A 25,363-nucleotide genomic window follows, 5' to 3' on the forward strand; every position below is an offset into this window, starting at 1 on the left:
ACAGGACAATGATCCCTAGTACAGCAGCAACTTTACATCAAAGTCCAGACCTCAACCTGATTGAACCTTAAGAGAGCTGCACATAAAGAATGCCTGCAAATCTCACTGAAGCAACACTTTATCAGTCTCTCGTGTCCTGGAGAGAATGATAAAGTAATTCAAAAAAAAATTATTTTTGTACCACTAAAGATGATTCTGCAAGCTACTGAATAATGTGGTGTACTTCACACACACATTTTGCCATAGCTTGGTTTAAAAAGTAATTAAAAAGTCTCATATGTTGTGTGCTGTTGCTCATTTAAATGATTTAACTTGGTTAGGATCAGATGATTTTTTTGTCCTGGTTTAAAATCTCTGAACTGAAAGAGAGTGCACTTAATTTGTCACCATATTGCACGTCTAAGCCCTAAAATACCCCCTTGATGACACGCCATATTGTACCAGACCCAACGTTGTCACTCCCAAAATCTAAAGCAATTCAACAACACTGTCCTTGGAGTTACAAGCAGACAAATGAACACAATACCATTTACCATTTTTTTAAATATTTTATTGAAACATCGTTAAAAACTTCTACATGAAATTAATAAAATGTTACACAGTATGTTACAATATTTTTCTGGACTGAATCACAGCCATTCTAATTTATGATGTCAGCCTTTTAATGACAGAAAAATAACATTTTGACAAATTAATGCATTGTTAACATCACTTCTCATGTGACGCTACATATGGTCCTCAATGAATATCTGTATATGTAGTTAAGAGCCATTCTCGTAAACATAGTAGGAGACACGGATTACAGCTAGAGGACAAAAAGGTATCATTTCACGTTCTTTATTAGGTGTTCTCAAGGTGCAGTGTCATTGAATAGAGAGGACAAAATGCATGTGAGTTAATAAGTGTTTAACACTCAGTTGCTGGGGATACAGACAGTGATGAGAGGCTATAATCACTGATAACAAAGGCTATAGCCAAAACACTGCAATGACACAATATGAGAGCAGGAAGTCACGTTTACCGACTATATAGGAAGTAAGTTCTTCTTTCCATGTTACCATTTTAATTCACTCATTTCTCTGGCTGGTGAGCGTCATCTTCATCCGGTTTCTGCATCTCTGCGTCCTCTCCGTTTTGCATTTGGTCCGACTCTGCTGATTCCTTATTCTGAGAGGGCCTCAGGAGATATTCCAGCTCTTCTGCACTGATGGCCACCTTCTCTGGAATCAACCACCTCTTGAAGTGTTCGAGAGCACTGCAAAGGGATGAAGGGCACGAATAGTTTAGGGTGTTAACCTCTTAAGCCCCAACGCTCCCTGATGCGGGGGCAAAGGGCAGGAGATCAGTTAGGCTTGGGGCTTAAGAGGTTACAATAAGAAGCAGGCCATCTCCAGATAACTACTCGACACTTTGAAAGATAAAGATTAAAGTAATTTTGTATTGGGATGAGTAAATGCCACATAAGTCTCTTGAATTTAAGGAAAAGTGGAAACGGTGAGATGATGAGTTATTGCTGTAATATGTTAAGTTAGAAAGACATAGGAAAGAAATGCAAAAATAATACAATCACATCTAAAGATGCAATGACTATTTAAAAATAAAAATAAAAATCCTCCTCCAACAGGATGATTTTTCACATCATGTCCATGTCCTACCTCTCATCCATGTCGCCCCCTTGGAAGAGCTCTGAGGTCTGGGTATCGTGTAGGAACCTATCCCAGCATTCCTTCTTGGCTTGAGACAAGGAGTGCAGCATGTCCCTGGAGGTCACATCACTGGACTGGCCCTTTATCTTCTTCAGGCGGTTTTCTGGAGCAAAATGTAGCCAAAAAATGTCAGTTTTATAGCTTTGATCAAAGTTCCGACAGATTTTGAATTAAGAATCAAAGAAGAGTGTGAGTTTTGGTACAATGTGTCATAAAAGGCCAGCAAAGATCGCAGATATGCAAAATAACCATTTAGAGGTTAAAGGACTGGTTAGGTTGTAACGGATGTAATGAATTTATTTAAGATGAAAATTAAAAACACCTACTGAACAAATAAAACATTTAACTCATGAGAAATAAATAAGTGCTGATCTTTCTTTGATTAGGAAAAAACACCTTCTGCAGCAATCTTGTCTTTTTTAATCATGTGTGAGTACATACTGTCAAGTGTTTTGTAACAACGTTATAGTTTTGTATTTTTATTGGTTGTCATTTTTTTACATTTTTGTTTCTGGTTCAGTTTTTTTTTTCCCCCCCCATGAAGTTTTATTTCTATCGCTTTAAGGTACACAGAGGGACTATTGAGAGCGTCCTGAGCAGCTGCATCACTGTCTGGTATGGTAACTGCACCGTATCGGAGCGCAATACACTACAACAGATAGTGAGAACAGCTGAGAAGACCATTGGAGCCTCTCCTCCCTTCATCACAGACACCACTAGTATTGTGGAGGACCCCATACACCCCTCACACACACTCTTCACCCTGCTGCATTTGGCAAGAGGTAACAGGCCCTCACTGGAAGAGTGAAACAGTTCCATCCACCCAGACGTCAGACTCCTGAACACTGACTGACACACTACCACACACACCTCGCTGTCATTGTTGCGCTTTTCTATTGCATTGTTGTGTCTGCACCGTCTTGTGCCTGTATCGTTCTGTTCTGTCTGGTGTTGCACTGTCTTTGTTTAGTTTTTTGCAGTTTTTGCACACTTGCACTTTATGTAGTCCTGTATTGATTGTCTTTTATGTGTTATACGTAGCACCATGGTATGGGGCAGAACATTAAACAGTGGAAGGGTGTAATAAAATAATTGACAGATGACACATGCCATATTTTTGGAACGCCCTTATTCACAAAAGGTCGCCACAGGATATTTGATCAGCAGTTTTTACACCGGATGCCCTTCCTGGCCCAACCCCAGAGGGATCTGTGTCTCCTTCTGGGATCAAACCAGGGATCCGTCACTTGTTAGGCAAATGTGTCAGCCACTACAAAAACATGGAGAATAAATAGGCAATTCAAGCCAGCTATGCTGAAGAAAACTATCTGGTTTCATTTTGCGGGAATTTAGCATCTTATCATTTCCATGCCTCTTGCTGACAGACAGCGAGGAGACAGGAAGTCTGTAGTCTTGAAAAGCTTTTAAAAAAAGGAAATACCTAGAGTGGCTATGTAAATCTCAGAATCCTCCATGGGTTCCCATTTGGCACTAGATGGACTGGTATCTGTCCCATTTGCTTGTCCATTAACCTGCACAGGCGGGTGAAATGAGTCTTTGAAGTCTGTGCTGCTCTCCGGGGTCGCCTCAGTCTGCACCTCCGGCAGGCTGGAGCAGATCTCGGACCAAAGCTCCCCGCTGGACCGAACCTCCTGTTTCTCGAAGTCGTCTATCATTCTGGTGCAGCCAGTGGGTAAAAGAGATGTCGACATCACGGTTTAAAACACACACACAGTGTTACTCTGTTTTTGGACTAAGACCCTTTTCTTTCAGTGACACTTGCGTGAGATGTTTGGAAGGTACATACAATTAAGACAAATCAGAAAGCTGATGGTAAGGTTTACATTTACGGCTAAGCTGGTTGCTGACCAACTACATGGATAATTACTGTGCATTTAAACGTTTTTCGAGCAGTTTGTTACCATAAAGAATAGAAACATAACTTACCTGTGTGGGAAAAACCTCAAAAGGCTAGAAATTAATAACGCAGATATATTATTTTAATGATTAAAGTTTAGCGTTGCTAGCTAAACATATCCATGATCTACAACCTTAAACGACCGACAGCCCACTTCCTCTTTTAGATATATTTGATTAGACGCTGTATCCGCCCGTCAAGCAATTTTGAGAGCTGATTGGTTAGTTTGGGCTTCACATATAAAAGGTTAGTTTCTCATTGGGCTGTGGTTTGCTGAGGAGGGGATTAGGAAATGTGTCTCAGCTGGAAGTGACCGCGGCTGAGCTACCGAGGTAAACAAGGGCTACCGACCTCTACGGAATTTGTTTATATGGGGGTATTTACTATTTTAAAAAGTGCAATAATCATTTGCAACGGTATAATGATAGTATCCGCTTATAGTGTAACGTAAACTTGCTGTTATAGCCGTTACATGTGCTGCTGTACCGCTCGCTGTCTGTCTGTCAAGTTTACTGTAATTAGTGAATTTGCACTGCCACATTTGGACATCTTACAAATGACCTAAACTGCCCTCTCGATTACCACACGGAGAATACAGCCAGGCCGTTGAATGCATTTTACAGTAATCTGTGTGTCGTGTACTCAGGGTTACAAGCGCTGATCGTCGCGTCCCTGCAGAGAGATTCGGTGTAGGAGATGCGAGCGGCGCTGCGCCTGGCAGTAGTGGCAGTCCCCATGGGTGTGCTGCTGTCCCGGACAATGGCGTGGATGTCCAGCGGCAAAACAAATCCAGAGCTTATCAGCAGGCTAAGGGGTAAAGGGTTTGAGCTTTGATATCTTTGTTGTTGTTTGTGACCTTTCTTGACCTTTCTAAACGAGGGTTGGGACTGTAGTTACATGTTGCACAGGTTGGTTTGGAATCATCATCTCCATTCATTCAACTCAGTATCAATACCTCTTTTTTTCTTCTTTTTCTGCCAGACCATGGCGTGATCCAGAGTGACAGAGTGTTCAATGCCATGCTGGCTACTGACAGAGGACTCTACTCGAGAGACTATCCATATGCAGACTCTCCCCAATCCATAGGTATTTATTTCAGAAGCACTTTCTAAACACATAAATGCATGTTACTGTCAATGCAATAACAAGAGCCTGGGTTTTTTCATCACATTGCATTGTTGAATAATAGCTGTTTTATAGAGAAAGATCTGCTACAACTTTGTTATTAAACGTTGTAATTACAGGCTACAGGGCAACCATCAGTGCACCACACATGGTGAGTAACAAACACTGAACAGTGCTGGGAGGACTAAATGGTTAAACAAAACTTAACAGAAGTTTTCCTGCTGGCTTTACTCGACAGCATGCTCATGCTTTGGAGCTACTAAGTGACAAACTAACTGAAGGAGCGTCGGCACTGGATGTAGGCTCAGGAAGTGGATATCTCACCGCCTGCTTTGCAAGAATGGTGAATTCTGTTAAAAATTTGAGAAGTTTCTTTCTAAATCTTACCACTAGCTAGATGGTTTCACCCATGTATCATGTAACAGAGGTTAAACAGCTGCTTTTTACCATCATATGCAGACAGGGCCCACGGGTAGAGTGGTTGGCATTGAACACATCGACGAACTGGTTCAGATGTCAATCAAAAATGTTCAAGCTGACGACCCGGAGCTGCTGTCCTCTGGACGCATCAAACTAGTTGGTGAGTCAGGAGATGTCAAACTTAAAGTCATGCCACTTTTATCTATTGAGATTTAAAGCACATGGCTGCAAAAAAAATACAATTCATATCTGGGTATGCCCACAGTGGGAGATGGAAGACTCGGCTACCCAGATGGAGCGCCGTATGATGCCATTCATGTTGGTGCAGCAGCAGCCACTGTTCCTAAGGCTGTAAGGACACAGGCTCTTGTCAGAATAAAATGCAATAAAAATAGGCATAAGGCACTCATTCAGCTATAACTGAAGCCTGCAAACAAGGCACAGAAGGCTGTGGTGTATCTACAGCTATATTAAAGTCATTATAACCCAATCAGTTGTCTCTAAAATAACTTTATCAAGTATGTTAAGCTTCGAAGGTACTTGAAATGCATTCTAAAGACAGACTGCGCTGAATTAATGCCATGAATAAAGTGAAAAAGTATGAAACCCTTTTTTTTTTTTTTTTTTTTAAATACTGTCTTTCCTTATGGAAGCTCTTGGAGCAGCTGAAACCAGGTGGGCGGTTGGTTCTCCCAGTGGGCCCTGATGGTGGCAGTCAGGTGCTAGAGCAGTATGATCGGCAGAGTGATGGGAGCTTCCTCAAGAAAGCTTTGATGGGAGTGGTTTATGTCCCCTTGACTGACAAGAGGCACCAGTGGCCTGGGTAAGAAAAAAAAAAAAGCCTTAAACCCCTTGAACTCTTACACAAAAAATGAGGAAGTCACCTGTGCCTGCTATCCTTCCTTCTCTCCCCAGAGGTGAGCTCTGACTGCAGTGTGGTTGCCCTTGCAGGAGGTGGCGTTGGTGCTGCGTCTCCGGGGCCCTGTAACACCTCTTATAGTTCAACTGAGCTTCTGTCTTAAGGACCACCTGCTCTGCTAGGTTGTCACCTAGCAACATGAAAGGAGGATATTGCTCTGTTTGCCTGGCCAGATTGTCTTCCAAGGGCGATAAAACAATGAGTGACTAAATAAGTCTTCAGCGGTCTACTGATTAGCCTCTTCCCAGAATCCTGTGATTCATTTAGAGTGATGCAAGTACAGTAGATCGGGGGGGGAGGGAAAGGGCTGTACACAGTATTATTTCTGGGGAAGTTTGTGAAGTGTAATAATGGGTTTGTTGAGATTACAGCATGAAAAGCTCTAAGATATGTGAATGCTTGTGCTGATTTCAGATGGATGGTAAAATTGTGTGTGTGTGTGGGGGGGGAATTATTTGGATACATATGCAGTAATACTTGCAAAATTTCAAACCTGGGAATTTTAATAAACGTTTAGCAAATTGACAAAGTAATATATTTTTGTGGGAAGAATGCTTCTTACTCATTTAACAATATGTGTGTGCAGAATAAATCACATGTGACACTGTAAATATAGAGCAGGGTTAGGAAGTTGTGCCAAAACATAATAATCTGATACATTTTTGGAATCATATAAGTAACGTAATCATATGTAAATATTGGATTTAATAATAAAACCAAGTAAATGAATATTTTAGTGACTGCTGTTATTCCAAAAAGACTGAAAATAAACACATAACTGGGGTAAACAAGCCTTTTTTGAGATGCTGTGCCATAAAGTGATTTCCTGTATTTAAACCATTTTAAATGTCTTTTAGGCCTATAATCTGTCATGAATTATACATTAATTGAGCCAAGAAAACCATTTGAAGGGTAAAAACGAACTCATATCACTATAATGTAGGTGCAGTAACACAGAGTTTTAAAGACACTTGCAAAACAGGTAATTTCTTTATTTTATATATAACTTCATAAATCTATTTAATTACAGTCTATTAAATATAGGCAAACATTATGAAACGCATCAAAAATCACTTTGTGGCACAAAGAAGTATTAAGGGAATTGGTATCGTGAGAAGCTACAAGGACTAGAGCATAGAAACATGATCATGAACAAACACAAACACACTGTCATTTATATTTCGTGTGAATAGAACTTAATTTATAACAAAAATACATTTCATGACAAAAATAATACATTAAAACACATAAATAACAACAAACTGTCTACTTTTAATGGTTAAGTGCAAAATGGGATGCAGGATTGGGTTTGATAGTTTGGTTTAAACTTCAGGGAGCGCCGATTGGACTACAAACGTCATCACGGCGCGCGCGTGTGGCGAGAAGGACCTCTAGCTAACGAGCGATGCACGTGAGGGTGCCGTTTGGAAGCTTATTATCTTTCTTTCTGAGTCAGTGTGACGTTCATTGTCGCGGAGTTTATTTTGTTTCTGCCTGCGAGAAAGCGAATCGGTTTCTGAGTTTTCTTAATTCTCCACAGTGTAGAAAGAGCAGCTGGGCTATGGAGCGGGCGGGTATTGAGTCTGGAACACCGGGAAATGTAAACACGCCGGTGCCCTTGGAGCAAACTACAGCGGTAGAGGCGTCAGAAACTGGCAAACGCAAAAACGACGACACGGACGACAAAGAGACAAGCGGCAGAGGTAAGAGACGGAGAGGAGCCGGTGGGAAGAAGCTCCGTCCGGGGGAGAGATATATCCCCCCACCGCAGAAACGCAACCCAGGTGTGAGCTTTAGCCAAGAGCATTTCAACGAGACGTCATACTACTTCGAGGCTGGGCTTCGTAAAGTCTATCCGTATTACTTTGACTTTAAGACCTACTGCAAAGGTCGGTGGATTGGAACGAGCCTTTTGGATGTGTTTAAGAATGAGTTCAGAGCTGAGTCCATTGAGTATTATCAGAAGGCCGCTAAAGAGGGTCGCATCCGCCTCAACGAGACACCTGTGGAGGATCTATCTGTGGTGCTCAGGGTAAGTCTCATAAGTCCATAGTATAACCTATGTAGGGGAGGTAAACGGGATCTAGTTAGCACTGACAGTTGCCCCTGTCAGTGCGCCCCAGGACAGCTGTGGCTACAATGTAGCTGCCATCACCAGTGTGTGAATGTGTGTGTGAATGGGTGAATGACTGAACGTGTAAAGCGCTTTGGGGTCCTTAGGGACTAGTAAAGCGCTACAAATACAGGCCATTTACCATTTGTGGGATACTAATACAAGGTATTGACTTTATGCCATGGCTACATTATTCACCAAATTCATGTTGCCAAATGATCAGTCAGTAAAATCTGATTACTTTTGTTCAATATTGTAGCTTGCATTGAAAGGATCAAATATTTGACATGTGGTAGCTGTAAAGAACAACCCTTCATGTCATTAAATTGGTAGCTATCCAAATCTTGATACTCTGATTTCTAAAAATTCACCTGATTGTATTGGATGGCCTTGTTTGAGGTGGGCAAACACTTAAATTTTCCCTCACCATGCACAGAATAATGATCACTTGAGGAACACTGTACACCGCCACGAGCCCCCTGTAGTTGGCAGACCACTGGAGATTCTGGTAGATGATGGCGAAGTGCTTGTGGTCGATAAGCCTGCCTCCATCCCTGTGCACCCTTGTGGCCGATTCCGCCACAACACGGTGATTTTCATTCTGGGGAAGGAGTTTGGCATCTCTGAGCTGCATACAGTCCACAGGCTGGACAGGCTCACCTCTGGAGTCTTGCTGTTTGCCAGGACGCTTGAGACCTCTAAGAAACTGGACCAGATGGTGAGAGACAGACAGGTATGTTGAGCATGTTTTGCACTTTTGTGCGAGTCGGTTTTCAAAACGTCTCCACAGGTTTCTTACATCTTCTGTCTCTTTCAGCTTGAAAAGGAGTATGTCTGCCGAGTGGAGGGGGAGTTTCCACAGGATGAGGTGATCTGTGAAGAACCCATCCTGGTTGTTTCTTTCAAAATCGGCCTCTGTCGTGTTGACCCAAAAGGAAAGGAGTGCCGGACCGTCTTCCAGAGGCTTAGCTTTAACGGAAAAACAAGTGTGGTCCGCTGTTTACCCCTTACTGGTCGGACACACCAGATCAGGGTCCACCTTCAGTACCTGGGTTTTCCCATCCTTAATGATCCCGTCTATGGGTCATCAGCCTGGGGTCCTCACAGAGGGAAGGGGGGACTTGTGGGGAAGAGTGATGAAGAGCTTCTGCAGGCGCTGGTAGAAGAACATCGCTCTCAGGAAAATTTTAACATGCTGGATATTGCAGATGACTGCATTGGCATTGCACACAAGGCAGACAAAAATAAAGCCTCTGAGAAAATGGACAAATCAGCTGGAACCGCTGAATCTGACAAAAGCGGAGAAAGTTGTCCAGTACAGGTAGATGCTTGTGGCAGTGACAAGAAGTTAGATTGCATCGAGGCAGTAAATGACAACAACACCGTTAAAGACTGTCAGAACCCTCAACCAGTCAAATCACATGGAAATGAAACTGGGGCAAATGATTCTAGTCAGAAAACTCCCCCAGACCACCTATGTAGTGAATGTAAACTAGTGCGGCCAGACCCCACAGAGAAGGAACTCATCATGTATCTTCACGCTTTACGCTACAAAGGACCTGACTTCGAATATTCCACACAATTACCTGACTGGGCAAAAGAGGACTGGGTGGAGGCAGATTAGAACAGACCAGATGAACGCTGCTGACGGCTTTGACATTTAATCTTCAGACAATCATTAATCCTCAAGGAGATTTTGGTTTTTAATTTTTTTGATTTAGAACCAAAAACAAAAATGTTTTGCTGCTTTGAAAGCAAATATGAGTTAAGATTGGAGTGGTTCTCATTTCACCTTGAGGTCTATTTTAATTTAACATTATCCACAAAGTCTGTAATCTGTCTTGTACCACAGCGAACATTTGAAATAAATCGAAAGCCAGTCTGCAGGAAAATAAAATGTTTTATTTCATTTTTGTGAAAAATCAACATTGACAGCTATAAATAAGAGTGGTGGTGACCTTTATCTTTTTGTTTATAGAAAGCCTGTGATTGATTACCTTTGTCTATAAGGCAAGGTTATTCTGCTGAGTGACCCAAAGTGAAGGCTGGTTAAAGATGTTTGATTATACAGTCAAGATAACACCTCTGCAATGAAAAGTCTTGAAAATAACCTCGCTCATAGGCACATTTTATGGCAAATCTTTCTTCTTAAGGTCCTCGCTGAATCACAGCCACTGCACCTTCAATACTTCTTTGTTTTATACATATAAAGGACCATAAACATATAAAATTTTACTCTTAGGACACTTTTTTTTTTTTTTTTTGCACATCACAAAATTTCAGCTGCTTTGAAACAACCGTTTGAAAGACATTTGACACATGCTGTTCATGTCATAAATACTGTTAAATGCTTTGCAGTGTGGATAAAGGTCGCCTGTCAGGAGTTTCTCTTAACACTGCAGCCAGATCTGTATGGGAAATTGACTGTTGATGCAGCTGCTTGTGATGGTACAATTACTGCATTTAAAACAGAAATTCAAGCTCCTCCTAATTCTGCTAAGGCTTACTGACATCTATGGATCCTGAATAGTATGCACCTTAAGTGTATAAACCTTAGTGTTAAGTCTGTTAGACACCACTTTGCCCCTTGGAAATCAGCACGAGTGAACATTACATTGTTTTGGCACTGACACTAGAATAAACAGCATGACCGTTAATTTGAAAGTGAAACATTAAAAGCAAGCCAAGACACCACACATGATACACACTGCGAACTGTAGGTTAGTGATTCTCTACATTATCATCACAAAAGACATACTGTACATGTTATCCCCACAGAGTGCAGAACCCACTGACAGTTGTCTGCTTCTCTAAACGTGATAATGATTGAGTCATGCTCATAAACTGTTTGCGGCTTTGCGCGCAGGCACACCCCACGCAGCTCTGTCTCTTTATATCTCACATTTAAATCTATGAGTGCATATGGCTCATAGGGGTCAATCCCAGCTTGGAGAAACCCAGTCTGTGCAGAGCGTCCAGGTTCAGAAGTTAAAAAGTTCCAGGCACAAAGTAAGTTCTGCAGGCAGCAGGTGCAGCACTCGGATAGTTTCTGTGTCGATGACGAGCTGCAGTTAATATTCAAATGTGGCATTTGTTTAAAACTGTGGCTGGATAGAAAGCTTCATCTTTTGCTGTCATGCTTTCAGTTTTAACCTTTAGCTGAAGACACGCTCATGCTCTGACCTCATTTGTAACAAACGATGAAACAAGACTGGACAAACATGCTGTCGTGTTACATTTGCAGTTGGCTTGTATTTCCTTTGTGTAATATACAAATGTAACAATGTATGCTCCTTTTTCATCAACTGTGATTGTATAAGTTCAGTTGTTTTGGTTTTAATTTTTTTATATGTATAAATTAAGAGTCAGATCCACAGTGTTTTCAAGATTTTCTCCAGCTTTCTTTAACAAGTATCTTCCCGCTGTCCGTCTCTCTTTATCCAAACATCTGGTAAGTCTGGCTTACTGTTGGGTAAAATCACCACTTCCTCGCTGTGGCTGGTGCGACGCTTGCCACAAGTCTCATAAACGATTTCTTTCAGTGAGAGACGAAGTGCATCTCTCCTCCCATTAAGGTGTCCTGGCTGTAAGTGGACCTCCGCCTCTCCTTCTTGCTGCTGTGTGTTCGAAGATCCTGGTTCGATGTCACTGAGGCACGTTTCGCAGGACTCCTCCAGACCCTCACAGGAGCTCTGAGACAGGGAGAGGTGACGTCCTTTATGTGAGCGATGAGGGTGACAGCACCTCTCCCCTAAGGTATTTTCATCCTTGCAGAGTGATGACTGGTCAGTAGTCTCCAGTGTATGGCTGATGATGGTCTCCTCCATGCTTGATGATGAGGATGATGTATTGCTCCAGTGTTTCACCCTGACAGACTGACTCCTGCAGGTTTTACACAGCAACTTGTCCTTAGCTACATCTTCTTCAGCCAGGCCTGGTGGGCATAGAGTGTTTTCTTTGTAAGGAGATGAGGTCTGGACGGCTGGTGGTGGTTGGCAGATTTTCTGTTGATGGCTACATGTCTCCTCACTCTCCCCATCCATGGTATTCCTTGCCACATCTCCCTCACAGTACTCAATCTCATCAGAAAGCACAGAGGGCCGGTTTGACAGTTTACTGGTGCAGGTGCTGTTCTCAAAGCTGTCACTCAGGCGATAGGCCAATGGCTGCAGCTCGTACTGCTCGGGCCCTCGATTCCCGCAGCCACTTCCTGCAGTCTGTTTCTGCCTGTGCTGACGATGGTTGGGATAGAGATAACCGCCTGCTTCTTTGTCATAACTCCTCCTCACTCTAGATTTACCAAATGCCCCGTTAGCCGCAGAAGTCGACAAAGAGCCAGGATCAGAACAAGAAGAAAGCATACCGTCCGTTTGGTCGGAAAAACACGGCAGCGTGATCATTCCACAGTTTTTCTGGGGTCCACAAAAACAGCACAGGGACTGGAAAAAGAAGGTTGCAAATCCACACGCTACACATTTGACCAAAAACAGAAAAATCCCAAGCTTTCTGAAGAACAAGGCCGTGGCAGGTAACATGATGATCCCTATGAGGAAAAAAGCACCAGAAACTATTGCTACAGGACATCCCATCCTTTTAGTGGCATGTGCTACTTTCCCAATTTTATCTGAATGTGGAGCTAAGCTGTAGGATATGCAATAGTTGGCAATAAAATCGACTGACAGCCCTGCGGCAGATGATATAAACAGAGCCTCTGTGCCACACAGCTGCCATTCAAGAAGAACAAGGAGGCCGACAGTGACAAACACACTGCCTCCTACGGCTATTGTTCCATATATGCTCAGTGGAATATTCCATGTGGTTAAAAGAAGCAAAGCACATGTGAGTGCTACTGAAAAGCCAGCTACTACTAGAGTCTCTGAGCTTAAAGACTGCTGCAGGTCAAAAAGAGACAGCTGACTGATGAACCAGCCGTTCTCCAGCCCTTGTGGTGCTCCTGATATCTCTCTGTTAAACCATGTCAGGATTTCTCTGTAAAAAACACTGGTTCTGCTAAAGTTGAAGCTGTAGAAGTATGTAGTTTTGAATGCCAGCACGAGGGCAGCAACCCTGCCATCTGGCTGGAAGTACACCCCTCCGCTGTGTGCCAGATGGCCCTCGGCATACCTCTCTGCCAGCATCATGCTTAGGCAGTTCTCAAAAACGCTGGGAGGGTAGGGGAATGGGATGTCATTACAGCAGAAATGAAGGGCGTCATCGCTCTCTGAGCACCTCCTGACAGATATCCAGTGTATTAGCTGCTCTACGAGGCAGATATTATCTGTCATTGCATCTTTATCTTCAGGTGATGAAGGAGAGTGAAAGCTTTGGTTCTGAACCCGTCCACACAGCTCCCGCAACCAAACCTGAGCATCAGGTCGGCTCATGTTAAAGTCAGGGTCAAGAACTAAAGAGCCATTGCTTCTTGGGTTAAAGTGGTCTCCGTTGTCAGTCGGTTTGATGCCCCAAACAAGCATCAACGTAACAGGCTTATCCTCTCCATTTCTCTGCCTCTCAAACATGAACATGTGATGGTACTCTGCGTCATATCGCTCAAATGGGTGACTGGAGCGGAACAGTTGGGTGACCCTGCTCTCAAGAGCTGGCAGCTTCATGCCCGGGTCTATGCATGACATGTACATGCCTCCAGCAGCGAGCACTGCAAACCAGCAAACCCAAATGTATCTAAACTTTACAACTCCACAGGGCAGGATTTTCAGAAATAATAAATTGGAGGTGTCAGTGAGACCACGATTTAATTCTCTCAGCTTCTGCCCAAGGCTGAAGAGGCATCTCTTGCGTGAACTCGTGTCCCAAAAGCCACCAGTGCTTTTGGAGCAGCAGGGGTTCCATCCTTGCGCTGCCGCAGATGCAGAAGACATTTTTGTGTAGCGCTCACGCAGAATGAACGAACACGGCAGCCACACCAATGCCAAGAGGGAGCTGATTACAGAGGCAGTTCCAAGATAAATGGAGAAGCATCTGATTGCTGTGATGCTGCTGAGATAACCAGAGAAAAAAGCTGCACTGGAGGTCAGCCCTGATGCTAAAATCAAATAGCCTACTTCCTGCAAAGCTCTGTTTACTCTCTTTTCCAGGGAAGCTGAAGGATTTTGGGATAGCTGCAGATTCCAAAAGTCAGTAAAGATGAAAACCTGATTGGAGCAGCTTCCCAAGAGAATAAGAGCTGCTGACAGGTTGACCAGAGGAAAGAAAGTCAGACGAAATGCTACTTTGTAGAAAAAATAGGATGTTAGAAGGGAGCCGGTGATTGCTATTACAGATAGCGCTACTATGAAGAGCGAGTGGAGGTATAGAGCCATAGTGAACAGAAGTGATACAACAGCTAGGAAAGGGTAAACTGAATCTCTTGTCAGGTAATACTCAAACAGAGCCTGCTTAATGCCAAAGTCTATGCCAGTAATAGTCGTATTATTGTAGGTTAGATCCCTGCCTTCAAGGCTATTCATGTATATCTCCATCATATGTTCTCCTTTGTCTACAGGTAGGAAAAGAAGACTGTACTTCAGTGTGGGAATTTGGTATTCAACAGTCTGCGGTCCAAGAAAGTCTTTGTCAACCAGAAAGTGCAGGATTTGAAACACCACGCGGGATTGTTTGCAGCGGGAGGGAACCGAGGAACAGCTGCCATGTTTGGGTCTCTGGGCACAGGCTTCAACTAGATGTCCTTCATGATAGTATGGCGCACATTTCCGCAGAAGGTTCAGAGACTCAGAAACCTGGTATGAGAGAAAGACAATGGAAAATAAAACCACAAGATAACACAACAGAACTGAGGTATAATTAAGTGCTTACTGAGTTTGCATTGCTCACACATATCCATGCTCCTTTAACCTTTTGTAAAATAAGCACATTTTATTTCTGAAAGAAAATTAAATGCCACGTCACAGGGATATCTGCATAATAATGCTTTACCAGCTGATGTCCTCAGTTGGACAACAGTCGACTGACCAACTACACTCACTACAGACGAACAGCAGCCAGAGTTGTTTGCCCTGCAGTGGCCTCCGTAGCTACAATTATGCACTTGATTGGAATCTACTGACATCTAAAGGTGAGATTTCACACACAGTATATTTAAACTGAACGTGGTTTAATTTGATTTTTGCTCATTATGACTGGAGGTGCAGTTAAAAGCTTGTAATGGTCAACTTTCTGCTTGGGTTACTTTACCAAACAACTCTGAGGACAAGATCAGGTTTTCAAATGTCTTCTTGAACGTGACAAGACATCCACCTACAAAGTACAATTTACAAAATAAAAAGGACTGGTCTGATGAGCTGATATCCCTTTGCCTGTTTTATTTTGTTTTGTTTTATAATTTTGAAAATGAGAAGAAAGCTTCAGTACTTGCTGTGAGGTGAGGCTGAGGCAGCGGGAGGCATTAGTAAGGACTGCCAAGTAATTCCCCAGAGACCAGCTTGGACAACAGCCGCTCTTGGACATTCCCTCAGCCTTCACCCTCACATGCTGCTGGCACAGGTCCTGGAACTGGGCCTGGGAGCGAATCTGTTTCAAAGGAGGCAAAGGTTTTTTTGAACGCATGCCCAGATTTAAAGCTATTTCATAAAAAAAAAGAACTAATTTCACACAAGATGATGTAGAGTGATTTTTATTGGAGGAGATGGATTAAAATGTGGAACACAGCCACTGTATTAAACTGAAAAAGTGAGAGAGAGAGGAGACGATGACTAAATGTTTCAGCAAAGTTGACAGAGAGGAGTGAGTAGAACATGACGAACCCTGGATTGTTCCATCTCACACATGGCGTGGATCGCCTTCAGACTCCAGAGACTGGCTGAGTTTTCTGATCGAAACACCAGCTGGGCAAAACGCTCGCCTGTGTGGAGAGAGACAGATGGAGTCTCCATACAGGAACAAGATGACCAGCCGTGATTCCTCAGTTCACAGGGGTGGTCAGAAATGCTCAGAATGTTTGCAGACCCTTGTCAAGGGCTCTGAGGTATGAATCCTTAGGGATGAAAGCAAGCAAACTACATATTTTGTGTGTTTTATCCTGGCGTCAGTGTTGGATGTGAATAGAAATTAGCCAACTTCAATAAAATGCAAACCTAGGGCTTGGGATTGCTAATAAATCTATTTAGGGAGCTTTCCGTATTTTAAAAAGAAGTCTTTGATCTAACAGAAAACTATATCAAAGCAGAGCTTAAAGAAGAAAATCAGGAATACCATTCCCAAAGAATAGCTCTCAAAAAACTTCTTTGATCTGCAACTTTTCTTTGTGAACTTGTATTTAAGTGGTCACTTTTATGTTGTTTATGTCTTTCATTCTAAGTTTGCAGAGACCACTAATGACTCTTTACTAAGCTCCAGTGTTTTTCCCAACATTCACAGTTTTTAAATACAGTTTATAGAGGTGGATTAAATTGAAATGAATCGGCTGCATTCACATATGCATAGTTATCTCCTTTTAATTTTCTAATGTTTAGTTTGTCATGGCCAGCATAGATACATATTACTCTTAACCCTTGTAGATCTACAGTGTGAAAACAACGAGATTTCATTCGTTTAAGTTTTAAAAACATAAAAGTTTATTTTACTGAAAAGCTTAAACTGATCAGGGTTTTCTCACCTGGAGAATCGCAGAGGAAGGTGTCTAGAGTGGAGTCCCTGGCCAGCATCCTTTTCATTCGAGCTTTGGAGGTGTCGTGGCCACTGCTACTTTCTCTGCTGATAGTTCCTCCAAATCTAACACATATAAAACCAGACAGATGCCCTTTTTAGCATTTTGAATTTAACATTTTTTAATTTGCAATATTTTTTTAGCACTTGGGATAAGCACAATAGACACTAGCTGTTTGTTTTTCCATTATTATTCATGCTGCTTATTTATAAACTCAGTGGGAATACTGCAAAGTTAGGATTCAGTTAAAGTCCAACATTCAGTCTTCCTCTGTCTTGGATTTCTCTTCCATAAACTTCCATAAGAGGTAGATGTGAGAGTGTGAATGGTTGTCTACCACTCTGTGTTAGCCCTGTGTTACACACTGTTCAGGTTGTGCTCTGCCTTAAGGATCCAACACAACTTAGTAAGGCCCAAATTAATTATTGTTTTATTATTTCCCAATACAGAAACCAGAACTTGAAAGAGGGTGTGCATTCTTTTTGTAATGACTGTGTGTAGTGTGTCTGCATACAGTCACTATTGCCAAAGCTTTTACTGCAAGTAATTATAATAATGTGTTATCAGTCTTCAGGTTGCTCAAATCCATTTCTACAGCAGCACATCTGTGCGTCTGTCAGTGGTGCAGTCTGTGCTTCACTCCGCGAAAACCTTCTGCTGACCTTTTACTGAGCTGCTGTGGTAAAAGAGACAGTTTTTTCCCAGGGCCAGTGTTCTCCTGCAGCTTGGACAAGCTCGACATGCGAACTCCGATGTATGTTCCTCGTGGCTGAAAGCCCTGTAGAAAGAGAGCACTTTCAAACACAAGCAGACATCACAGTGAAAGGCAGTACAGATGCTGTTACCATTTAACAAAATGCATCCACTGATATAATCAGCATCAAGCAAATTAAATGCTGTCTAATAAACATGTATATACGCAGCCTGTATTTGCTTATATTTTTACTGAGTGGTGTTTATAAAAAGAAAGCAGCACTCTTATCATTGGCATAATCGTACTTCTTTTCTTATGTAAATCATTTTTAGCTTTGCCGTTCATGATTCATTGTTGTGAGTCGCTTGTTGAGACTTGAGAATGATTTCTTAATCAGTGTTTATCCTGTAAACATGCATCTCAAAGGTGAGAAGGTGTATTTAATTAAGATGACAGCAAGTGTGATCTAATTCAGAGCGGCTCATTGAATCTGAGATTAGACTGAACTAAAAGGATATGGCTGAAATCATGAGTCATTAGCAGAACAGTAATTAACCACACTCAGCCTAAGGTGGTGAAGGATGTTTGTGTTGTTGATTTAACAGAACCTGACAGTAGAGATACATGTGCTGCAGCAAGAAAATTAGGATTAAAATTTGAAGATTGCTTGTGTGTACAGGCTTGAGTGTTCTTGTTTTCATGGCCCAGTGGGGACTTTAAACCAATTGTAAAGCAAACCATGGGGGCCTTCTCTGACTAAATTTTGACATAAAGGATGTACACTCTGGAAGAGACTACTAGCAATGGGGAAGGCATAGATCATGAAGTCACAGTTGGAGCTAGGGAATGCATTTAATGAATATTAAAATTTGTGAGTGTGCACATGTATTTGAGACTAACCAGTAATGGGTCAGAGAAGTCTGGCAGTGGGCCAATCAAGAATGCAGCCAGTGAGCATCCCAGCAACAGCACAGCACAACCAATCAGAACCGCCAACGGGTAGTCCACTATCACCTGGGAATAACTGTTAAATAAAATACCGCAAAAGAATCAGGCTGTGTCGCTGAAGAAAAGAGAATCATCATGATGAAATTAAGAGAGACCTGCAGTACTTTTGGGCTTTTAAGATAAAAAAGGGTTTTCACACTTACTTTCTAAGGATACAGTACAGTCCCCCATCCCTGTTCACAAAAGAAAACTGTTATCAGTAACAAAAAAAATAATTATTATCATTATAATGACTCTGTGCACATGTGGGAAAAAACAAGCAAATTTGTTGATTCATTTTCTTCTATAAGAGCTCTGACCTCATCTAACCAGCAGCTCTTACACAAGCCTAAAACCAGATTAAAACAGAGAGGTGATCGAGCTTTTGCAGAATCAGCAACACATCAATGGGATAATCTACCTATCTTCATATCCACACAGCTCCGGCGGTACACATTTAAATCTTTATTAAAAACACATTTATTCTCCTTGGCAGTGTGACATCCACTTAAAGGATTGCATTTTATGGTCTGTTTTTATTTTGATTTCATTTTATTGTTATCTTATTTTATTTATTGTCCTTTAATGTTATGTATTGCTTTCAATTTTTTCTGGATTTCAGTGTAGTTTTCTTGGGGCAATATGCTTTTAATGTACAGTGCTTTGGTCAACTCTATTGTTTTAAATGTGTCATATAAATAAATGTGATTTTTGACCTCTTCCCACAAGGTAGTTGAGACATGTATTAAGTATGAAGCTATGGCCAAGCACAAGTAAGCCGAAAAGGAACGAAACAGCAGATTTGTCTCTCTTTTTTTTTTCTTTAATGTAATCAAATCCGACTGTCGGCACCACTGAAGCTCTTTAATTCTCCAGTTTGTTGAATACACACACAAAAAATTGAAATGCAGACAATGACTTTTGAACTATCTACTTTCAGGTAAAACAGCCAAAAAAAAGCCAAAGTATATTTTCCAAAACACACCTTACTGTCACCACATGTTGCTGCTTTGGTTTCTGTGTCCCGCCTTCATTTGACCCGTGCAGCCAGTGACATCTCACCGGTCCATGGCAGGATGACTGATGGGCAGAACCACAGCTGTGTCCCACTTTTACAACAATTCCTCCTTCATCATTAGGAACGCTGGTGTTTGAATGACAGCTGTGGCAGGCATTTGATTTGATTGGCCCACAGTGACTGCAGTGTGGACATTTTAGAAGCTGGGGACTCTGGGGAACCTAAAGGAGGAAGGAAGATAACAACATGACTGTTGATGTCACTGCCTTCCAAATCCACCACCTTATTTAATGCATCCCTATATATGCTAAGGTATACTTGGTGATAGAGCTGAAAGGAAGAAGAGGGTCTGCCAAGGCTGCTGCAGCTGTCACATAGCTCCCCTTCAGGCTGGATGACAGTCAACTGGGCCTCAGCAGAGCTGTCAGGGGGGCACAGAGAAACTGTCGGGATCTCACTAAGGAGAGACGTCGGATGGGGAGAAGAGGAAGACAATGAAAATATAAAAATATGGAAATATATTAACAGGAGAGAGGATATGATTGACAGTGGTAGCAGTGAAAGAAGCAGCAGCTCTTTTCAAATGAAGGTGCAAAAGTTCAGCTTGTAAACAGTGACTGACAACTCAGTTTCTTGAATGCACTTCTTGCCTTACTTCATCTGATTTTCAACGGCGAATTGAGCAGCCCAGCTGAGCTAATGAGGTAAGGAATGGATTTCTGGATAACATGCTGTAGCCACTGGAAGGAAGAAGGGCCAATTAAAACAGAAGGTAGGAGGAAGGAGAAGGAATCGAGAATGAGCGAGAGAGTGAGACTTTTTTCACTTCATGTCACCATCATTGGGGTAGGTGGTTATTTAGGATGGCACACAAGACAAGACTGAGGGATGGTTCGTGGCTAACGGCAGCATTCAGTAGTTGTTTTTATATTTTTCTAATTTTGCAGCGCTTGTGAAAACTGTCTGTCTTTGGTCGTGTTAAAAGCATTCTTCTGTGGATAGCTGTGTCGGTTTATTGCATTCACCACTTTAGCCCACACAGTTATGGAAAGGCTCACATGTCCGCTTGTTTAGTTCCCTGAAGATGAGTCCTACTGACTTCCGTGATCCTTTGAGTTTTTTTCAATGACATTCACTTAAGCCACTTTTTTTTCTTTTCTTTCCATTTCTATTTTTATTGGGCATCATGGTTCTAATCTGGGACCTCCCCAGCAGCAAGGCCTGACTACAAAGCAAAGCAGAACAGAGCAGGCTGTAATGACAATGGACAATGACAGAGATGATAGGGATTAACTTAGACTCATGAAAAAAAAGGAGTAGCTAGGAAAAAAGTGGGTTGCAAAGCGTCTTGTAATGGGATTCTTGGCTGTGCTTGACCTTATAGCCTGCCTGCACTAATGCTCTGTGTTATTCTATGGATTGTCATGAAATATAAAGACAGTGTTCACAAAAAACAACAACTAAACTAATTACACAGTGTGGCTGTAGACTCTTGTTTTATATTCCATTCCTCCTCTATCACATGTCCTTAAAATCATTCATTCATTTAGTTTTATTTCACTTTCTACCCCCAAAATTACGTTACATAAAAACAACAGAAAATAAAGAGACCTAACAGGATAGCTGCGTATTCCTTTGGCTGTAGCTCAGGAAAGTGGGCATGAGCTCCTTAAAGTCAACCACATGCTTGTTTTTCCACGCAAGACTGGATGCAACCGCACTTCCTGCCTAGTCACCATGGCGACAGAGTAAGTCAACAGAGCTTAATTGACCTCACAAGGTTTTATTTGCATCTCATAATAAGGAGAACAAATGATGATGAGCAGTCTGCTGAATTGGTAAACATAAGCAGAGGGATTATGGAGTTTATTAGTGGAGCCAAGTGAAGAAGAAAACCTCAGAGTTTTGTCTTCATGTTACAAAATTGTGTTATGACCTAAATAATAAATACCCCGCAAAGTCCTCAGAAGCTCTTAATCGCAAAGCATTTGTTCATCTACTAGTTTGACCTATTTAGACGCTGACGTGAGTGAATAAACAAACAAAATGAAGCTACTTCAGAGTGTAAATACTTTATTTTCACTGTAATCACAAGAAACTCAGTCCATCCAGTGTTTCACTACAGCTTAGAATTGATGCAGGAATATAATTAAAGATACTAGGAGACACTGCCTGGCTGCCTCTTGACCACAGGGTGTGGGATATCAGTGTTTGACCCTGAGTTTTCATCTTAATGGTTTCCACAGAGCTGGCCAACCCAGGCAAACACACTAACAAAGGAACTCAATTCTGGAGCTTATCAATAATTCAGCGGACGAATACAAAAATACATCCAAAAAGGTGTCACCAAGCTACTCCCGACACCTAGGACAAAAATGGGAAACTGGCAGCGTGCCCTGAAATCAAAATGACCTCATAAATCAGAGTTTACATCAGAACAGCAGAGTGCACAGCTGAAACAAAAGCTGCTCGTTTTTCACCGTGCACACACTCTGTTGCCAGATTATTAGTCCTCTTAAAATAATGAAGTCTCATATAACAACTATAAATAATCAGTGATGCTAGACCATGTCATTAATTATTAGAAACCCCTCTTATTATTACATCTCAGACTCATCGGAAAATACAGCCAGCACCAAGCAGTTTCAGCAAAAACTGATAACTGTGACTTGAGGAAGGTGCTGGGTATTTCTGGGCTGTTATTAGACTTCCATTACAATGACATACGAATGAATAGTTTAAATTAGAGTTTATTAATTTTTCAAGCTTCAAATTTATCATGTTAATTTTTTTAAAAACGTAGAGTTGAAATTGTAATGTTTCGCCCTCTGAATGAAGTGGAAAAGAAGCACAAATCAGGTTTGCGCTTCTGTACAGTCCTTCATATGACTGCTGAGTGTGTGATATTGAGTTGGAAACTGAGTGTATAAAATCACCTTAAAGTTGTTCAAAGGTGGCCCCGGGAGGAACCAGAATATCTCTAAGGCTTAAAGGCTGTCAGCTGTACTTTCTGTCTCTCTCTCCAAACATTTCCCTTTAGATCTTTGTCTGTTTTCTTGTCTACAGCACGCTTCGTGCATCAACTGTCTGGATGTCAGTCAATGTCATGTCTCTCAAAATTTCCTAACCTGACAATCACGCATATAGACACGCTGAAGAACTGTGCAAAAGCACACTCTGTATGCAGAGTGCTGACTGTTAACCTTTAAAAGCCTGAGGTATCATTAGAGTAAAAATGTGATGCTCTGTCTCTGCATATAGGTGACAAAACCAAGTGAGGAGTGTTCATGGAGAGAGAAATAATAATAATAATAATACTAATAATGTGGCCTGTTGCTGAGCTGAAGGGTGACAGGTCTCAGCTGTTTCCAGCCCTGCTTTCATGTTTGAAGCCTCTTATCCATTAGATTTTTTTACAAGCTGAGAACAAAGTGAGTGACAGGGTGACATCAGTGACCCAAAGAAGCAGTTTGACTAAAGCAGCAGGATGACACTGAACAGATCGCAAAGAGCTCCAGCCAACTATTTATGAGCTGCTCACTGAATCCTGCAAATCTGTCAGAAGCAGAAAGGGAACGGTCTTTTGTATGGTGGTAAATTAAAGTAGGCACTCAGGGTACTAGCTCTGAGTATCATAAAGCACTTATATGGAGTGTGCTATCACTGAAAACGCAGTGATTCAATATAAATTCTTAAAACTAAGACAGCAGCATATATGTTGTTGCAGTAATGTTGAAACACAAGAACAACAACAGCAGCAGCAGGAATCCTGTCGTGTACTGTTCCCACTGTCTACAGCAGAAACAGCTGGGTTCAGTAACCCACCATTCAGCGAAACTAGCAGCAGCCAGGGGGGTAAAAAACACACACACACCTTCATGTCTGCTTTTAACATCCATTCATTTTCGCTACTGATCAAGTTACACAGTAAGCTTTTGGACGTTTCCACAAACAAGAAAGAAAAAACAACAACCCACCTTTTACAAGCCTCCCGAATTTCCTTTTCATCTACAGGAGAATCAACCATTACTATCGCGTCCGTGCTTTCTCCTATTATTGAGCAAGCATCCATCCTCCTCCCGATCCGCCTTTTTCTTTCTGATTATTTAAAAAAAAAATATAAATCCCTTCTAATATCAGATCGGGTTAACTAAACGGTTAATTTTCTATCTGCCAGGACTGAGTCCACGAGGATCAAATGCTTGTTTCTGGGGCTTCTACTACAGAGCAGCACTAGGGCTGTTTGGGTTAATCTGCCCCGAGCTGCGCTCTGATTGGCGGAGCCCCGGTGATGCTGAGGAGGCTGTATGGTCGCTGTCCAACTGGCCGCGGTGCTGGAGCACCGACCGAGTGAAGGGTGGTGAGCCTCGGTGGCTGATTAAGCGGCTCAGACAGGAGCTACAGCTGCTCATTATGAAGGTGCACAGGCAGAGATGCTGCACTCAATTAAAACAATAGCTAACTGCTGCTGATCACAGCAAAGCTGAGCATAAATCACCGCCGGGTGAAATACTCTCCTCCTTAACGATTTAAAAAGAAGGGACTAAGACAATCAGTACATTATTCATTAATTTTAAATAATGACGTGCTTTAGTTAGAGGAAAACACTTAAATGCATGTTTTTACTAGAAATGTAAGTGGAAATTGCACCAGTCAGTTAGAATGTATAAAAAAGATTTAAGCCCTGTCCCTTCATTGTCTTTGCTGCATTACAGTAATCAAGGATGCTTTCATAAATTATGTATGAAGAGGTTTGTAACCAGCGGTTACATTAATACCATTTGGGAGAGTGATGATTCATAGATCAGTAATTAGCCGTTAATAACAGCACCTTTCATTCTTGCCAGATTTTGTGAAATCTCTTTTAGTGGTTTGATACCAATGCTAACTTGATGTATCAAATTGCTCCAAATAATGAATTATTAAAACATCCAGATGTTTATGCCTCATCGGAATGAAAGAAAAGCGTTGTGGCATAACGTATGCAATCATTATCACTGAAATTAAAAAGAAATAAATACATGTGAATAATATTCCTAAAGATTAGGCTTATCTCCTACTTTTAGGTTCGGTTTAAATAAACCTGTGACTCTGTCTGTCCTTTAAATTATCTTCATATCAGTCTCGTGGAGTCTTTCAAATACCTGGAAGGTATTTTGCTTGATACCTGACTCTCTTTTAAGATTCAGTTTCAGCATCTGGCCCAAAAGTTAAAAATGAAATTAGGATTTTTGTTCAGAATAGCAGGAAAATGTCTGTCTTCCTTTGTCTTTGACAATAACAATTCAACACTATGATACTGCTCTAAAGACGTTTACCAGTTGAACCCTATTTACTTCCTTAAAGTTAAGAAGAAACATCCATCTAGAGCTCCTCTTTCACAACTCTCAATTAAGTCTTATAACAACAATTCAAGACAATAGCTCAATTTATAGGTCTGGTTTTTGACCTGGTGTTCTTTTAAATATCTGTGTTGTTGCCTGTAAAGGACTCACCGGCTTTGCTCTATCATCATTACACACTGTTAGCAGAATAACCTGCACCAGGTCATCCTGATTAGTGTGCCATAAAATCCTGAAGACTTTTGCAAATGAAGACTTCCTAAATAAGAATAATCATAGCTGAGTAAGTAGGAAGTGCAGCTATATACGTTGTGTAGAATGTAAAAATCATTATTTGGTGTGGATTTTACATACCTCAGTCTGTGGAGCTGTTATTGATTAGAGAGAAGAGAAGAGAAGAGAAGAGAAGAGAAGAGAAGAGAAGAGAAGAGAAGAGAAGAGAAGAGAAGAGAACTAGCC

The 25,363-nt window shown here is 41.6% G+C and overlaps 4 protein-coding genes across 7 annotated transcripts; 2 read left to right on the forward strand and 2 right to left on the reverse strand.

Moving 5' to 3' along the window:
- Positions 1-534: 534 nt before the first annotated feature.
- On the reverse strand, positions 535-3,780 carry ccdc32 (coiled-coil domain containing 32). The gene is made up of 4 exons (XM_085442679.1): positions 3,654-3,780; positions 3,148-3,383; positions 1,656-1,809; positions 535-1,255 (listed from the first exon to the last, which is right to left on the reverse strand). Exons 2-4 carry the CDS (start codon positions 3,380-3,382, stop codon positions 1,072-1,074), a joined length of 573 nt encoding a protein of 190 aa, XP_085298805.1. The 5' UTR covers position 3,383; positions 3,654-3,780; the 3' UTR covers positions 535-1,071.
- pcmtl (l-isoaspartyl protein carboxyl methyltransferase, like) lies at positions 3,382-6,817 on the forward strand. 4 transcript variants are annotated; one of them, XM_085442676.1, is made up of 9 exons: positions 3,382-3,539; positions 4,271-4,438; positions 4,606-4,710; positions 4,869-4,900; positions 4,988-5,092; positions 5,209-5,329; positions 5,435-5,520; positions 5,823-5,992; positions 6,121-6,817. In XM_085442676.1, exons 2-9 carry the CDS (start codon positions 4,321-4,323, stop codon positions 6,155-6,157), a joined length of 774 nt encoding a protein of 257 aa, XP_085298802.1. In that variant the 5' UTR covers positions 3,382-3,539; positions 4,271-4,320; the 3' UTR covers positions 6,158-6,817. The 4 variants fall into 4 exon arrangements, with proteins under 4 accessions (XP_085298802.1, XP_085298800.1, XP_085298803.1 ...); XM_085442674.1 differs by lacking the exon at positions 3,382-3,539 and adding an exon at positions 3,883-3,956; XM_085442677.1 differs by lacking the exon at positions 3,382-3,539 and adding an exon at positions 3,884-3,956 and having other exon boundaries at positions 6,085-6,817.
- A 624-nt stretch (positions 6,818-7,441) lies between these two features.
- Positions 7,442-10,110, forward strand: rpusd2 (RNA pseudouridine synthase domain containing 2). The gene is made up of 3 exons (XM_085442673.1): positions 7,442-8,120; positions 8,638-8,934; positions 9,019-10,110. Exons 1-3 carry the CDS (start codon positions 7,494-7,496, stop codon positions 9,823-9,825), a joined length of 1,731 nt encoding a protein of 576 aa, XP_085298799.1. The 5' UTR covers positions 7,442-7,493; the 3' UTR covers positions 9,826-10,110.
- disp2 (dispatched RND transporter family member 2) lies at positions 10,084-23,810 on the reverse strand. The gene is made up of 10 exons (XM_085442672.1): positions 23,540-23,810; positions 19,881-20,019; positions 19,530-19,783; positions 18,709-18,738; positions 18,458-18,581; positions 17,526-17,641; positions 16,813-16,928; positions 15,962-16,059; positions 15,570-15,728; positions 10,084-14,938 (listed from the first exon to the last, which is right to left on the reverse strand). Exons 1-10 carry the CDS (start codon positions 23,632-23,634, stop codon positions 11,606-11,608), a joined length of 4,464 nt encoding a protein of 1,487 aa, XP_085298798.1. The 5' UTR covers positions 23,635-23,810; the 3' UTR covers positions 10,084-11,605.
- Positions 23,811-25,363: the final 1,553 nt, after the last annotated feature.

This window comes from Copadichromis virginalis, linkage group LG19 (assembly GCF_057382275.1).
Source record: "Copadichromis virginalis isolate Kocher_CV1m ecotype Utaka linkage group LG19, C_Virginalis_male_GT1.1, whole genome shotgun sequence".
NCBI lineage: Eukaryota > Metazoa > Chordata > Actinopteri > Cichliformes > Cichlidae > Copadichromis > Copadichromis virginalis.

What these genes read in the sequence shown, in the direction of transcription:
- pcmtl (XM_085442676.1), top strand. Translation starts at nt 4,321, where the DNA reads ATGCGAGCGGCGCTGCGCCTGGCAGTAGTGGCAGTCCCCATGGGTGTG. An exon ending in TGGACGCATCAAACTAGTTG is followed by an intron (nt 5,330 to 5,434) that starts GTGAGTCAGGAG and finishes GTATGCCCACAG; the next exon opens with TGGGAGATGGAAGACTCGGC. An exon ending in CAGCCACTGTTCCTAAGGCT is followed by an intron (nt 5,521 to 5,822) that starts GTAAGGACACAG and finishes TCCTTATGGAAG; the next exon opens with CTCTTGGAGCAGCTGAAACC.
- ccdc32 (XM_085442679.1), bottom strand. Translation starts at nt 3,382, where the DNA reads ATGATAGACGACTTCGAGAAACAGGAGGTTCGGTCCAGCGGGGAGCTT. An exon ending in GATTTACATAGCCACTCTAG is followed by an intron (nt 1,810 to 3,147) that starts GTATTTCCTTTT and finishes ATTTTGCTCCAG; the next exon opens with AAAACCGCCTGAAGAAGATA. An exon ending in GGGGGCGACATGGATGAGAG is followed by an intron (nt 1,256 to 1,655) that starts GTAGGACATGGA and finishes ATCCCTTTGCAG; the next exon opens with TGCTCTCGAACACTTCAAGA.
- disp2 (XM_085442672.1), bottom strand. Translation starts at nt 23,634, where the DNA reads ATGGATGCTTGCTCAATAATAGGAGAAAGCACGGACGCGATAGTAATG. An exon ending in ATTCGGGAGGCTTGTAAAAG is followed by an intron (nt 20,020 to 23,539) that starts GTGGGTTGTTGT and finishes GTCTCTCCTTAG; the next exon opens with TGAGATCCCGACAGTTTCTC. An exon ending in GTGAGATGGAACAATCCAGG is followed by an intron (nt 15,729 to 15,961) that starts GTTCGTCATGTT and finishes CCTTTGAAACAG; the next exon opens with ATTCGCTCCCAGGCCCAGTT.
- rpusd2 (XM_085442673.1), top strand. Translation starts at nt 7,494, where the DNA reads ATGCACGTGAGGGTGCCGTTTGGAAGCTTATTATCTTTCTTTCTGAGT. An exon ending in ATCTATCTGTGGTGCTCAGG is followed by an intron (nt 8,121 to 8,637) that starts GTAAGTCTCATA and finishes CACCATGCACAG; the next exon opens with AATAATGATCACTTGAGGAA. An exon ending in AGATGGTGAGAGACAGACAG is followed by an intron (nt 8,935 to 9,018) that starts GTATGTTGAGCA and finishes TGTCTCTTTCAG; the next exon opens with CTTGAAAAGGAGTATGTCTG.